A 16,154-nucleotide genomic window follows, 5' to 3' on the forward strand; every position below is an offset into this window, starting at 1 on the left:
AATATTTAACTTTGTGCCTTCATAGATTTGCCGCTATAAATGAGCTCTGCTAAATTTGCCTTTTCCTTTTCCCCCAGCGTGTCCAAAGCCATGGTCAGACAGTCATTGCAAAACTGGGAGTGGCAGGTTATGAAATGAGCTGTCTTCTCCACTAGCCCTCTGTTCCGGGCTCACTTCTGTGCAGAGTCAGCTGGGTTAATCTGCTGATGGAAGTGGCTTAAATTCTCCTCTCTGAGTTTGCACAAAAGCAGATCAGGGCTGGATGATGCTTTCCTTGCACCACTTTCTTCTGCTGTTATCATCTGACCATGGCAAATCTTTAAAGCTAAAGTGAGCGGGAGAGGTTGGCGAAGTCAACCTAAATTGATGACACTGGACAACAGGACCTGTCCTTTTCTTCTCTGCCATCCCTAGACATGCCCTGTTCTTCCAGGACATCATTCTGTCTGTAATAGCTGTCACAGCCTTCCCTGTTGACTGAAGGCTCGTTAATAAAGAAATCTGTGAGTGCTGAGCTATTTATGTGCAAAGGACAGAACTGTCTGCTGTAAATGGACGCCAGAGGGAGAAGGATGGCCTTGAATGACTTCTCATCCTTTCTTCGAAACAGAGTTTGGCGAGCTGGGAAGTGAGGCAGTAGAAAAAGAGCTGTTAACAGGGGCTGAAGGATCTCTGAAGAGGAAATCGGGCCTCCCTTCATTCAAGTTATCAAGCCTCATGCCTAAGGAGAAAGGTATTGCTATTGCTTAAGTCAGTTTTATCAGGTAGTTTTTATCATGAAGTATCACTAACGAATAAAGCAGTGCTGATTGAGGGTTGTTTCTAAGGATGGATCTGTAATGATTGTCTTGAGATGACCTGGACCAACCCATGCAACATGAACCAGCCTCCTCTGTTTACTTCATAACTACTGGCCTTGCTAAAACTGTCTTGTCTTGGCATTGAATGGCAAATTGGAGCCATTCTAGGAAGCCACAGCAGATGAAGAAAATCTATTCGTAAGCTAGAAAGAGAAGAAATGGAGTATCCAAGGGTGGGATGGCAGAAGCAGGGAACTGTGAATTCCCACGCTCCAGTCCTATGCGTGTGTAAGGGACAGACACGCTGCTGTACGAGGCAGAGCTGCGACATGAAAAATGGTGGGGCAGCCCCAAATGGCACGGCAGCAAAGCTGAACTTGCTTTTGCCCAGGCAAGTTTCCCCTTGACTCCAGCAGGAGCATTTTCTGAGGTCAGGTTAATGCCCCAGCACTCGGCAGAGACAAGCACTGGGAAGGGCGCGTGTGTGAGGCTGGCAGCTCCTGGGCACTGCGGAGGAAAAGCCCTGGAGAAACACAGAAAAAAACCTGAGCTCCACCTTTCCCATGGAGACAGCAGCAGATTTGACGTTCTGTGGTGTTTTTTTCTCCTTCCGTATCCACTTTTTATCTCTTCTTGTGTTGTCTTGATCCGATCCATTCATCCCTGAAATACCATCATTTAATTTTGACCCCACATTTAAGCTAGGCCAGAAGAAAACTCTTGCTGTGACATGATCTCTCCCTCCCCTGAGCTGTTCTGCTGCCTTAGCTGTACCAGCAGGGCCGGGCAAGGTAGATATTCCCTATGGACCTTCCAAGATCCATCTGAATCATTGTGTGTGAGCAGTCACACTGCGTCCACGGGGCTGAACGGGGTTCCTCCACCCGTGTGCCCAGTGCCCAGAGGATTCTCCAACCGGTGGTCAAAGGAATGACAGAGCATCAACCAGAAATGCTCTTGAACCAATTAAAAATGCTTTCTGATGTCCTGCATGCACTTATTTTCTACATAGGCCTCCCGGCCACTCCGAATTGCTGGTTTTCCTCTTCTTTGCAGCACCTTTGTTCGTTGAGGAGCTGATCGATCAAGCTGCTGCTGTCGGACAGTGCGTGACGCTGTCGTGCCGGACGGCACCTCACTCCTCCCTGCACGTCAACTGGTTCAGAGGTGACGTTGGCATCCTTCTAGGGAGTCCCCAGCCTCTGGGACAGGGGTGCAGGGAGGGTTTTGGACACCTTGGTGTAAGTTTTGCAGGGTACTTATCTCTCCTATCTTCTGCTTTTCAGACGGGATAGCTGTCCAGAGCAGCAGCCGCATCCTCATCTCAGCCACACTCAAAAACTTCCAGCTGTTAACTATTCTCTCTGTTAGCGCTGATGATTTTGGTATTTACACCTGCGTGGCCACAAACTCCCTGGGCTCAGCATCCACCTCCTGCATCATAAGAAAAGCAGGTAAGAGAAGTAGCAGCTAAAGAAGTAGGTATTACAAGTACTTCTACCCAAAAATATGACCTGTAAATAGCTGTGAGGTGGTATTTCTGCAGATAGGTTCAGAGAACAATCTCTCTCTTGCCTGCTCTGGGCCGCGGCCCTTGCTGTCTGATAACGTGGCACATTTTGGAGGGTTCATTCCTCCTTCTTCACTCTTTAGTCTCTCTCCTGGATTCGGAGCCTCTCCAGTAACCGTGTGGTTCTAGAACCAGACTTCAAAATCTTGAGTTTAGATTAGACATGGTTAAGTTGCTGTTCCACTAGGTATGTGTGTAAATATACACACATATATAAATTAAAACATATACATTTATATATATATATATATATAAAGAATACGTGTGACTGAGGAATGCTGGCTGCAGAGGTATGTATCACAGCACTGCTATTGCCAACAGTCACTGGGTTTTGTGCCTCCTCTCGGCAGAGGTTCCTCCCAGCCCTCCACCCCCTGACATCGTGGAGGTCTACCAGGATGGAGTGCAGGTGGTCTGGAAACCGGTGGAAACCAACATCCCCATCCGTTACACTGTCCAGTGCAAGAGCGAAGGTAACGTAGAGCGCTGCCCTTGCACTTTACAGGGAACACCTCGATTTGTGTGATTTCTCCACCAGCTGGATGTTTGATTTTTATTCAGAAACAGCCTCATTTTAGCTCTCGTTTAAAGATAGGAATGAAATTCATAGCGCCATCATTTAGCCATCTAAAAGTTCGATGCTGTGTTGGCTCAATCAGGCTGGAATATGCATGCTCATGCAAAGGCTTTGCTAAAGCGTGAATCAAACTAAGTCGCACGGAAGCTGTGACCAAAAAAGTGAACAGCTACAGAAGAATATGCACGGCTGGTGCCAGGTACACACGCCTGAGTAATCCTCTGACAGCCTTAGACACTAATAATGCCCAGCAACGACGACCAGCAGAAAATATCATCCTACCCCCAGGCTTTCTGTACAGTCTGCGGAGGAAGACGGTCTATCAAAAAGGCAATTCATCCTCTGCCAAACAGCCATGCTTTCTGCTTCCATCGATTGTGCAGGAAGCTTAGGGCAGACAGCCAGGACAAGATGCCAAAAGTTTGGCAAAACTGCATCTTCCGTTTGATGATCCCTGCCAAGTCTTGGTCCAGAGCCTGATGAAGTCAGGGGCTGTTTTCTCATTTAATTCCACGAACTTTGAATCAAATCCCCAAGCCTGTTCTGCCTCTTTTGGGACTGTTTTTGCTGTTATTGTTATAAACGCTACCCGTGACAGTAATTTCTACTGCAGTCGCACATACACAGCCCTTTGCATTCAACTGCTCCCTGTTCCTTCTTTCAATTCTCCAAACACACGCGTGTTTCTGGATTAGCATGAGCACGGGCAGCAGCTTTCTGTCTTTTCACTCTGGAGCTGATGTCAGCCACTTTTCCTCCAACACAGCTCGCTTTCTTGTTATTCCTTTCGACACAACTGTAGGCGAGACTTTGGGAAGGATACAAATGTGAGTTGTTCCAATTAGGAAGAAAAACAGGAAAGAGCATCTACTATCTTCCATTGCGTTCCGTGCATTTGGCAGGAACATGCAAAGTCCTGCTTTCCTGAACACAGGAGAATTAAGATATGCAGAAAAAAAGGTCCTTGTTTTATCCATTATTTCACAGTAGGCTTTTGCATGTGGCTTCTGTAGACGCTTTTCTCTGTTTCTGAGCTGCATCTGCTCCTTCTTACACATACTCACCCCCTACTCCAACCAGTACCCGGCAAAGTCATTGATGCCTTCATTTTGGGCGGTGAATTATTGCTTGTCCTATGGTTTGAAGATTTCTACATGTGTTTATTTGAATGAAAGGATGGGTTTAATCTCAGGCAGTCTCAATTTGAGTTCAGCCTTGAGCACAGCAGCAATGTCAAAGTATGGGGCACAGCACCATCTGCAATGAACGATCATTGAATGTTTGCTGGTGATTTTCTATTTCCCACCTTAGTCCCATGAATAATGACTCCAGCACAAACCTACAATTTCAATTCCCTGAGAAATCACTCGAGTTTCATAAAAGCTGAGAGAACCTGGCCCCAGCTCACTGGGTTTGGTAGGAGGGTGTTAGTGGATAGTTCTGCTCCGAAATCCTGCACCTCATGCTTTCAACTGGAACTCAAGATAGGGCCAAAGGGGGAAAAAAAAAAAAAAGAAAAAGTGATTTTTCTAAGCTTTTGTTTGGAGTTCTTGATGTGTGTTTGCATTAGAGCTTGGTGGTATGAATTACATAAACAGAAACTATACAAGAAACTTTGACCATTCCTCTGAAACAATCTCGCCACAGCTTGGACTGATTAGATGTAAACCAGCTGAATTTGAGAGAGGAGTTTGGCACATGCACAGAAGTTGTCCATAGCAAGTCAAGTTTTCCTTCACTGCAAGAGATTCCGCTGTTTTTCCATATTCCCAACACATGAGCAAAGTTGTTGGGGAAAAAAACCCACAAAACCAAACCACAAAAAAACCAACACACACACACACCCAAAACCAAAAAAAAAAAACCCCAACCCTTGGTGTGACCATCTTAAATGACTCCTAATCTCTTTTCTCTCTTTCCTTGGCCAAGATGGGGAGTGGACGACTCTTGCTGCCGACATCGCTGACTGCTGCTACTATGCCAAAAATCTTTCCAGGGGGTTTATCTACTGCTTCAGGATAGCCTGCACCAGTAAAGCGGGAATGGGCCCGTACAGCGACCCATCTGCCAAAGTGAAAATCACTGGGAAGGATCAAATGGGTAAGATCGAATGCCGAGAAAGCATGGTGTTTTTCCCGCATCAAAACAATTGCACCCTTTTGGATGTGGGTCCAGAAGTCAAGGGCACGTGAATCAAGAGCAATTCCACCTGGCTTGGGGTGGTTTAGGTCTTCCTCCTCTTTGGCTCTCCTACTTAAAAGTAAATTATTTTCTAATTCTGGGCACAGGGGAATATGTGTAAATATATACAACATAAATATTAAAATAATAACAATATGTAAATATAAATAATATGTAAATATATATAAAAATACAATAATAATATAAAAGTCTAGGAACTGTAGAGTGCTCACTGAAGACCCACTCAGTTTTTGATGTGAGACAACGAGGAAACAGGTCTGGGACAATGAATGTCTTACTGGTGGCACTGATCTATGGGTATGGATCTGCCATTGGTGAAAGCCCTGGACCTGCTCTTTGGTAAGGACTCAGTCCTAAATTCAGTAGTTAATTTTTGTGTTCTGGTGTTTGCTACTGGGAATTATTGCCCTGCTGTGGTGCATTTTTCAGCTGTATTTGGTCTCTGAAGTAGACAAAGCTTGATTTACTATTTTTTTCACCTGTTTGAATACTTCATTCTATTCAGATGTTTTTAAAATTAAGAAATCCATAACCCCACAGCAAATACATGCTTGTAGCAAAGGAAGTATCCTTTCTGCCAAGAAGTGGAAGGATGGTCTAAGTGGAATTTCCTCCCAGTGGAAAGGATTATTCTGTAAAAATCAGTTCACAAGAGATATTTTTAACTCACCCTAAATTCCCTGCTTTCCCTTGGCTCAGGATGCGTTACCGTATCTCAATGTGCCCGGCATTTCCAAGCAGAAGCTTTAATGCGTCAAGAGATGCTTTAATATTTCAGGGAGCGCTCGGACACAACCATATGCCAGAACCAGAGCAACAAGTTTCAGCTGCTGCCCTGAAATATCCAACTAAAAGGAGTTTCTAATTCTTTGTCAGTCTCTTACCGTGCCCTGATGACTTGCTGTGTGAGAAGACGAAAACCAGTGGCTAAGATGTTTGGTATCATAGCACACAACATACAATCCATCACCTATAGTTTGGAGTGGTCACACCAGGGAATTACTGGGTGAACAGCCCAGAATCTGCTTCATTCGAATAGCATTGGGTGCCATTGGGTAGACTTGTCTGGAGAAAGCCCTGCTGTCACCTTTGTCGTTCTTCACAGATAGCGGAGGGTGGCTCAGAGAGGCTCCAGTTTCCAGACAGAGGTGTTTTCCCGTGTAATCCCTGTCCCTTTTTTTCTGCAGAGCTTCGTGCTGCAACGCAGCACTTCCCATCAGCTGCTACTGAAGAAGAGAGCGAGATAATCGCACCATCCGAGCCTTTCCCAACCTACCAGACCTACGCCTTCCAAACAGAGATCAAAAGGTAATGAATCCAACTGAGCACTCAACCAGACGGAGGGAAACGCCACCTGTGGCTGGAGTTTAGAAAAGTCACGTTTATAAATGCGCTGCTCACCTAGTCTCATGGTGTTTTGTTGAAAATACCTCCACAGCGATATCTCTAAACATGAGATCGTTGGTGTTACGTGAAACGGGGCCAAGCGGTTTTGGCAGAAGATAAACCCCCTTGCGTTCTAACACTCCTCACCGAGGTGGGAGGCTAGGTGCGGCTAGGTTTAAATTCTGAGTGATGCCCAATTCAGCACTATCAGTCCAATCGCGTTTAATATGTATTAAACTATTACGATTTGGATACACTAATAGTGGGCTGCACCTTCACTCTAGTCGTGCTCCTGAACTAGCACGGCCTCTCTCAAGTTTTGGTCGCGTTCAGTGAGAAAGCGAAACGACTAGCTACTTAAACAGTGCAGTTTATTTAAACAACAGATATACAGGTTCTTTAGGATTGCCGGTGATAAATACACTGTCTGCAAAGCACGTGCAAACAAAGATATTGTTAAGTATACAAACGCGCGACAAAATTATAAACGATACAGCCTGGCTATAAATGTAGGGTAGAGAGTCTCTAGAGAAATTTCTAAGTCCCCGAGAAAGCGCTCGGTGTAATCGAAGTCTTACCCAAAGGCGTCCCTATGGGGGGGAAGAAAGGCTCAGCCCGTCGACTGATCCCGGAAATCAGCGGTGGAATTCTTCGCGATGGTGTCTTCCCTGACATCCCCTCTCTCTTGGGCTATTTTTATATTATTTTTTTATCTTCAAAGTGGAGTTTGAGTGACTTTAGTCATACGTACTTTTATTATGATTAATGTACTCAAGGAGGAGTGTTCACGCCTCGGGGGCGGATAGCCTCCGGGATGGAGGTGTGTTTTGGTACATTGTGGTGAGCAAAGTTCGCACAAAGGACGGCATTTCATCAACATTTGACGAAATGTTGGCTCGGGTAGCGTGTAGGCCGCTTATCAGTTCCGTAGTACCATCTCGTCCCCATATCTGCTATTCGTCACAAGGGAAGGCCACGGAACAAGCGTGTTCCGTTCCATCCCTCGTGCAGTTTCGCAAACAACCTTGTACAGGGAATCACAGATGTTGCATTCTTCGTGTGCTAGCTGCGGCTGTATTCTACCTCAGAAGCCTCTTGATTTTATGACTTTCCTTAATGTGTGAACAATGCTGTATTTTTGTATTCTTGGCCAATTTAGTAATTATTCCACAGTTGGCTGAGCGATCTTCACCTTGCTTTGGTAGGACTCAAGTGTGGATTTTCTGGGAGAGCAAAAGGGTCTGCGCTGGGCACCAGGATATCGTGAAATGAGCCCAGGGCTAACAAAGGCTCCTCTCCTTGCTACAGCTACCGGTTTCAGACGTAGGGTTGGGATTCAGCTTTCTCTGCCTAGAAGAGAAAGCACCAACTGCTGTTCCCAACAGAAGGAGGCAGCTGCCTGCAGGGGTTAGTTCTCCTGCTTGAGACACAATGAGCCACCTTGTCTCTCCCCACAGGAGTTAAGCTCTCACTCCTGCAAATTAAAGTGACTGTACAATTTAGAGACACAGGAGGATGTACGAACTGTGACAATAGATGCAGTAACTCCACCTCGGGCATGGATGAAAAACACAGCATGGGATCCTGGTGGTTTTAAAGAACAGAAGCTCCTGGCTCTTCCAGGAGTAGCAGAGAAGTTTAACTTGCCTTTGTGTTCCTTTGTACCAGGGGGCGTTTCAGCATCGTCCGACAGTGCAGGGAGAAAGTGAGCGGCAAGACTTTAGCTGCTAAAATTATCCCTTACTGGCAAGAGGACAAGCAGACTGTGCTCCTCGAGTACCAAGTCCTGAGGAAACTTCATCACACAAACATAGCTCAGCTGAAGGGAGCCTACGTCAGCCCACGGCACTTAGTGTTGATCCAGGAGATGTGCGTGGGACCGGAGCTGCTCCACTCTTTGGCATTACGGTAATAACAAGTGGAGGGAAGGGTTTTCCAGTCAGGGCTGGTGGAGGGAGCAAGACACCTGTCGCTTTTCCCTGACAAACTGGATCCTCTCTCTCCACCTGTTCCAGAGCGCTGTCATTGCACACAGGATTTGTGATGCATTTGTTCTGCAGCTCCTTGTGATATAAAAAAATGACTTAAGTTCCCTACAAAGTTGGGGTAGGGGACAATTCAGGGCCACCCAGTTGAGATGTTGAATGCAATTTACAACAGTTGATATGAAACTCCCTCTCCCATAACAAGGAGATTATTGTGGCTCAGGAAGCCTCATTTCTCCTCCATGTTGTTTCTCACAACGGCAGAAAATGGATCTGCTGATTTAAGCAGAGGGAATGGTGGGCATCGAATCTGCATTCTGATTTCTGCACAACCACATGCAGCTCTACAACCTCTTGAACCTCTTGCAGCTGTAAACCTGACTCACGGTCTGGACCAGCCTCTCCATATACAGTAGATTTGCTAAATGAGTAGAACTGTTTCTTCTTGACTCTCAAGGCCCTCATGCGATTAGACATCTAGGGAAGGACAGTAGTGGGTGTAGATAGGGCATGCAGATAGGACACCTCTGGTTTCTATCCCCTTTCTTCTACCAGGACATCGTACTCAGAAGTGGAGGTCCGAGATTACCTGTGGCAGATCCTCAGTGCCATTGAGTATCTCCATGCGCACGGCATCCTGCACTTGGATCTCAGATCTGAAAACATGATCATCACCGAGCCCAACCTGCTGAAACTCCTGGATTTTGGCAATGCACAGTTCTACACACAAGACAAGGTTATTACTATGGACAAGTGCATGGACTATGTTGAAACCATGGGTAAGTAGAGTTCAGTCACAGCGACCTTGGCCTTGTATGCAGTCCGTGGTAAACAGAAACAGAGAGTCATCGGTCAAAGCAGCAGTTGGCCCCACCAAGCAAAGTTTCCCAGGCCCTGCCCTCCAGTAACAGCGTGAGTTTACAGGAACAGATAGTGGTGACAGCAATCCCACTTTCCGACCACAGAGGACAAAGCCAGAGAGGTCACAGCTGACACTGATCTGGCTGGCGTCCATGTGTTCAGAGCAGTATTACTGCCATTTGGCCTGAAGCTTTTTCTTCTTTGCTCTTGGGAAGGTAGCAAAACATAAAAGTACCCACTGGTTTTGTGCTGGTCTCTGCATTGGACGGGAGCTTGGCTCATGCCAGTTTGCTTTTCTAGCTCCAGAACTGCTGACAGAGCAAGGAGCCCTCCCGCAGACTGATATCTGGTCCATCGGAATCACAGCCTTCATCATGTAAGTCAGTCTGTCTTTCCCTGCCCTATGAGGAGCTTTAAAAGTGCAATTTCATAGTCGTCAACCAGGGGAGATGCATTGACTCAGAGAGTTGACCTCAGTTGTGCCCCTCTCGTGGTTTAACTCCAGCTGGCAACTAGGACCGTGCAGCCACTTGCTCACTTCTCCCCCTCGCCAAGTGGGATGGGGAGAAGAATCAGAAAAATAAGGAAAACTCATGAGTTGAGATAAAGGCAGTTTAATAAGTAGAGCAAAAGCTGCGCACGCAAGCAAAGCAAAACAGGGAATTCATTCCCTGCTTCCCCTCAGCAGGCAGGTGTTCCGCCATCTCCAGGAATGACACGTAATGGTTACTTGGGAAGATGAAATGCCATCACTCTGAACATCCCCTGCTTCCTTCTTCTTCCCCCAGCTTTATATACTGAGAATGACATCATATGGCACGGACTATCCCTGTGGTCAGTTGGGGTCAGCTGTCACAGCTGTGTCCCCTCGCAACTTCTTGTTCCCCCCAGCCTAACTCACTGGCGGGGCGGTCTGAGCAGCAGAAAAGGCCCTGAGAGCTTAGAAACAACCAAAAACATTATTGTGTTGTTAACATTATTCTCATCCGAAATCCAAAACATGGCACTACACCAGCTGCTAGTAAGAAAGTCAACTCTACCCCAACCGAAACCAGCACAGCCCCCTCTTCTTGGCAGTGACACAGAAGTCTGTGTGATGGAGAGTATGGAGCTGGCTGCACCACGCTCTGCCCAGTCCCACCGATGTCTCCGAGTAGAGCAAGGCTGTTTTACAGCACAGCAGCTGCTGGCGTTTCTCACTCAGCCTTGCCTGAAAAGCCCCAACTTTAACCAGAAAATTCAAATTACACCAAGTAGAAAAGCAGCCAAAGTCATGAAACCCACAGAAGAACAGTGGCCTTTGGGATTTTGTTTTCCCATATGATGTTTCATATGTTGTCACCCTCCTCTCACTGCTGGGTGGGAATTCCTGGGAGAAGCAGCACCTTGAGCGATGTCTTCCATTCTGCTCAATTCTCTTCTTTTGGGGCAGGTTGAGTGCCAACTACCCCGTCAGCTCCGACATACCCTGTGAGTTTCTGAGGACGGCCAGGAAGGGGAAAGTGAAGCTCACGAGGTGCTACGCGGGTCTCTCTGGGGGAGCAGTGTCGTTTCTCCAGAGCACGCTGTGTGCAAATCCTTGGTAAGATGGTGTCTGCTTTCCCAACAGTACAGTTGGTGTAGACTCCGGCTATTGTCCTTTCTCTCCATTTGCAAGGAGCCTCCTCACCCAACGTGGATCCCCAACTGACCTTCTCACCTTTGTCTGTCTGTCCTAGGGGAAGGCCATCAGCCTCAGAGTGCCTTCAGAGCCCATGGCTCCAGGAGACAGGTTTGGACAACAGGCAGCAGGCTCTGGTTACCTTCCCTACCACCAAACTGAGGAATTTCCTCACCGAACGGGAAAAGAAAAGGGGCCTACTGTGCTCCAAGTATGGCCTCATGATTGCACAGTGACATGGACGTAACGACAGATGTGAATTGTCTCCCTCTCCCCTTCTGAACTTAGTGTTTGGTACCAAAGAGTCCTGCCAAGTTGCTGTGCATCAGCTGAGCTGGGGTAACTGCTCTGAGCAAAATGTTGAGAACATTAATCCATATTATGTGCATTGGCACAAGGTAAGAAGAGAAATACAGACCTAACATGGCTCAGCTGACTAACGGTAACTTGACAGTACGTGTGTCACTTGGCTGCACGCTTCCTGGAATAAACAGGAGAGATTGGCATAGCCGTTTCTGCATGGAACTAGCTACCAGCCCCAAGCAGCTTTGCAAATCCTTCCCTGAGGTCAGAAGGACTCCACGCACGCAAATGCTGGGCGCTGACTTCTGCCCCTGGCCCAGGACGTGATGACCAGACGTGCTTTCAGATGGTACGGCACTGCTCATCCCACAGTGACCAACACAGCAAGGTCTGAGTGACTGGTGGGTTTCCCACCTGCCTCCAATCCAAAAGAATTCAGTGACCAGTTATGATGGGAAAATAGGGAAGAGTGAAGCACTTTTTTAGGAAAGGCTGATGTTAGACAGCTATGTATCTTCAGGCTGTGGGTTTAGAGGTCCAACTAGATAAAGCCCTGAGCAAACTGCTCTGAGCTGATAGCTGACCTTGCTTTGAGCAGAAGGTTGGTCTAGAGACCTCCTGAGGCCCCCTCCCAACCTGATTTATCCTGTCATCCTATGTCCTTGCCAAGTGCCAGACACAAGGCTGGAGTGGTGGGACTCTGCTAGCATCCATCAGCAACCAGGCTCAGCATGTCGCTTACCTGGCCAAGTTCTCCACCATCTCCACGAGGCTGGAGGAGAGATCTTCTAGCTGTGGACCAACAAGAGGCTTGCAAAGGGAGGAGGCATGTGTTACCTGTGTGACAGTAGTACCACAGAGCTTTTCATACTCTGTGAGGAAACTCACTCCTGCACAAGTGACAAGGAACAAGAAGGGCCAGTGTCCATCAAAGCAGCCTTGTAGCTCGACCCTGTGGTACAAGGTGTGTACAGGGAGGGGAGCAGCAATGGGGCTTTCTGGTAACTGATTAATTGCACATCTTCCTCATCCTACTCCTGCAAGAGACCACAGTTTGCTTGTCTTTGGGAAGGGTTAATGGCCCAAGTTGACCCTCCGTATGCCACTCCTCTTGGGCAGCCCATCTCCTGCTCTCTTAGAGCCCAGCCCGCTGCTTGGTGAGCTGTGTGGCTCCATGGAAGGTCACCATCTCTCCATGGGCGCCTGCACTGTCGTGTCTGCAGAGCTGACCAAGCTCCTCAAAGGTTTCAGGGTTTGAAAACACCACAAAACTTGTTTTTTGGGGCATGTATTTGAAGTCTCCCATTAGACCTAGATGACAGACTTACCTATCACAAAAGATCTTACCATAACACTTCACCTGTTTGACTGTGTCTGCATCAATTATATTAAAAATGTGTTAATTACAAACATACAGAAATAACTCTTGAAGAAACCAAGCTGTGACTTGGTGCATGGGTATCTCTGGGAAAGATGTTCCCTATGGCCAGGATGCCGGCACACGGAGCGTTTAGTTGTACGGCTTTCTTCGCAAGTGGGGCTACAATGGGCATGTGCAGAAAGCCTTTTCTCAGCCCATCCAAGACTGCCAGACGGTGGTGCGAGGGGCTCGTTGTAGCCTTACTTTGCTCCCCGTCGAAAATGCTCCCCTGTCCTGCCTGGCTTCACTGCCTTTGGATCGGTGCATCCTGCCTGTCACGGGGCATTTCAGCATATGCCGTGACCTGCTGGGAATAACTTGGCCACCGGACATTAAAGGCAGCAAATGCAGTAGTGACCATGCCGTTGTTATATGCAGATGTTGTACCACTAAGGGGCTTTGCCCCTTTGAAGCCGGGCTGCTCCTCTCTGGGAAGGGCATCTACCAGGAGACGTGGCAGCAGCGTCACTGGGAAATCTTGCGTGTTTTAATTCTTCAGAACAATCCTCAAATTTCAGGTTCCTCTTTCTCCTTCAAAATCTGCTTTCCTTTGCAATGGATGGTGTTAGCTGTGTCATTGCTTTTTACTTATAACCTCGGTGTTCCTTTGAGTTTCTCTGAAGTGAATGATGTATCTATTGGTGCCGTTGAGTTTCTTCAATTTTCCTTACAAGCAGCGGTAAGCGGAGGCTTTCTCAGAGCTGTATCTGGCTGCGTTTAGAGGAACATGGATGGGAAATCAGTTTCTAATGCATCACAGTTTAATATTAGAGGTGATGCCGTTGAACCAGGGGTGGTCTTTCCCAACACATTTAACCCAAATTGTTCCAAACCTGAAGCATGCAGCATGACGACTCCTTCCCTTGCACGATGTGCAGAGCAGGAATTGTAACTGAGAGCAGAGAAGCTTTCACTGTGCTGCTGAGCGCAGACACCAATTCAATAGGCTGTAAAGCTTTGAACGTCAACATAATATTGTCTTCACTATGCAAAATCAAGGTCTTAGGGACAGATTCTGTGCTTAGTTCTCCTGGGGGATGGATAGAGGAGCCACACGAGACAGACACTGCAATGAGCTCTGCCCCCGCAGTGACTTTTTCAAGCCCCTGGATTCCTTCCAATTTAGTTTCTTTTACAAACCCACCCAATAAGGTTTCTGTTGGCACAGGTTAGTTCTTTACTCTTCCTGGTACACTTTGGGATGGGAAGCTGAGTGCCAGGGGACAACCCATCTAAGCATAAATCTTAATTGCAGATTAACTCATTTGGAGCTTTGACACTCTTCCGTATATGACTCAAATGAAGTGATCTTTATTTTATTCTATTTTTGCTTCTCACAACTGCATGCATTGGAGCATGTCTGAAGTCTTTTCTAGACTCAATACTGTTTGGTTAAATAAACCACTCTGACAAGAAAGTAAAGCCAAATTTTTCTGCCGAGTCTTGGTAATTGTCATTCTTTTTATATACATTTTTCCTAAGCCCACTCCATGTTTCTGCATCACCTGTCCCTCACCCCTCAACTCTGACCTGGCGTCCCTACAAATGATAACCACAAATATACTCTGTTACATGAGCAGTGAATGACCTGCAGGCAAACCACCCCCACAAACGATCCTCTTGCTCTGGAGCGAGGACATCACTTGACCGTGATTCACTATCGCTTTGACCTGCCCAAGGCATTCCTGGGCATGGTGTGGAGCTTGGCCAAAACGTGGGAAGAGCTTCAGCGTAATTCCACCACTGTGAGGTCTGGGCTAATGCCCGGTCTGGCAATATGGGGTACTTTACCCCCAACATGTAGTTACAACATAACCCTGTCCTTTGAAGAACAAAGTAGAATCTGGCTTTGATGTTAGGACATACATGAAAATGTTTAAGTTTCATCCCTCGGTCATGCATAAAGTCCAAGGTTAGCATCAGCATCGATCCACTGGCCTCCACAAAGGTAAGGCTGTGATGGGACTTCTGTAAGGACTGATGCTGTCAGAGCCTTAATTATTGAAGGGGGAAAAAAAAAACAGAGCAGAGCTTGTAGAGCAAAGTTTTATCCTGCTTTAGAGCCTGTGGCTAAAATGGAGATCATAGAATCATAGAATGGTTCAGGTCAGAACGGACCTTAAAGATCATCTAGTTCCAACCCCAGGGACACCTCCCGCTAGACCAGGTTGCTCAAAGCCCCATCCAGCCTGGCCTTGAACACCTCCAGGGATGGGGCAGCCACAGCTTCTCTGGGCAACCTGGGCCGGGGTCTCACCACCCTCACAGCAAAGATTTTCTTCCTAATATCTCATCTCAGTCTCTGCTCTTTCAGTTTAAAACCATTACCCCTCGTCCTATTACTACACTCACTGATCAAAAGTCCCTCCCCAGCTTTCCTGGAGCCCCTTTAGGGACTGGAAGATGCTCTAAGGTCTCCCTGGAGCCTTCTCTTCTCCAGGCTGAACACCCCCAGCTCTCTCAGCCTGTCCTCCTAGCAGAGGGGCTCCAGCCCTCCCAGCATCTTTGTGGCCCTCCGCTGGACCCATTCCAAAAAGGTTCATGTCCTTCTTGTGCTGAGGGCTCCAGAGCTGGATGCAGTACTTCAGGTGGGGTCTCACCAGCACAGAGCAGAGGGGTAGAATCACCTCCCTCAAGCTGCTGGCCATACTTATTTGATGCAGCCCAGGATGGGGTTGGTTTCTGTGCTGCACGCGCGCGTTGCTGGCTCATGTTGAGCTTCTTGTCCACCAGCACCCCCAAGTCCTTCTCCTCAGGGCTGCTTTCGATCCATTCTCTGCCCAACCTGTATTTGCCCCTGGGATGGCCGTGACCCAGGTGCAGGACCTTGCATTTGGCCTGGTTGAACTTCATGAGGTTCACATGGGCCCACCTCTCAAGCCTGTCCAGGTCCCTCTGGATGGCATCCCTTCCCTCCTGCCCCTGTGTTCCCTTCAATCTTTACCCATACTCTCTCCGTTGGGTCTTCATCCATCCCCAGGTGGAGCTCCATGCACTCCAGCTGTTAACTGATATAGAGGGCAACACCCCCTCCTTGTGTCCCCAGCCTGCCCTTCCTGAAGAGTCCGTATCCCTCCATTCCAACACTCTAATCGTAAGAGCCATCCCACTATGTCTCTGTGACGCCAATAAGATCACAGCTCGGAGGCGTGTGCACATCTCTAACTCCTCTTGCTTGTTTCCCATGCTACGAGCATTTGCATAAAGGCACTTCAGGTGGGCGCTTGATGAAGCTGACTCGCTGGCTGGAGTGGCTGCATTTCCTTCATGCTGCTCTTCAAGTGGTCCTCCTTTGAGGTGTTTTATCTGTGACTCCCTGGTTCCTATTGCCTCAGGAGCCCCTGGCTCATCCCCATAAGACTTTGAGTGTGCTACAGCGTACCCAGCACA

At 47.6% G+C, this 16,154-nt stretch overlaps 1 protein-coding gene across 20 annotated transcripts in view; it reads left to right on the forward strand.

Annotated features, from left to right (window-relative positions):
• OBSCN (obscurin, cytoskeletal calmodulin and titin-interacting RhoGEF) overlaps positions 1 to 14,204 on the forward strand; it is a 200,494-nt gene extending 186,290 nt beyond the window's left edge. For all 20 annotated transcript variants that reach the window (XM_063324255.1, XM_063324262.1, XM_063324258.1 and 17 more), the window contains 11 exons: positions 611 to 733; positions 1,857 to 1,967; positions 2,087 to 2,254; positions 2,721 to 2,843; positions 4,877 to 5,047; positions 6,337 to 6,457; positions 8,204 to 8,443; positions 9,076 to 9,299; positions 9,682 to 9,757; positions 10,814 to 10,963; positions 11,100 to 14,204. In XM_063324255.1, the coding sequence (XP_063180325.1) occupies positions 611 to 733; positions 1,857 to 1,967; positions 2,087 to 2,254; positions 2,721 to 2,843; positions 4,877 to 5,047; positions 6,337 to 6,457; positions 8,204 to 8,443; positions 9,076 to 9,299; positions 9,682 to 9,757; positions 10,814 to 10,963; positions 11,100 to 11,277 (1,685 nt within the window). In that variant the 3' untranslated portion in view covers positions 11,278 to 14,204. The remainder of the gene's footprint in view (positions 1 to 610; positions 734 to 1,856; positions 1,968 to 2,086; positions 2,255 to 2,720; positions 2,844 to 4,876; positions 5,048 to 6,336; positions 6,458 to 8,203; positions 8,444 to 9,075; positions 9,300 to 9,681; positions 9,758 to 10,813; positions 10,964 to 11,099) is intronic.
• The last annotated feature ends 1,950 nt before the right edge of the window (positions 14,205 to 16,154 follow it).

This window comes from Chroicocephalus ridibundus, chromosome 2 (assembly GCF_963924245.1).
Source record: "Chroicocephalus ridibundus chromosome 2, bChrRid1.1, whole genome shotgun sequence".
Taxonomy (NCBI): Eukaryota; Metazoa; Chordata; class Aves; order Charadriiformes; family Laridae; genus Chroicocephalus; species Chroicocephalus ridibundus.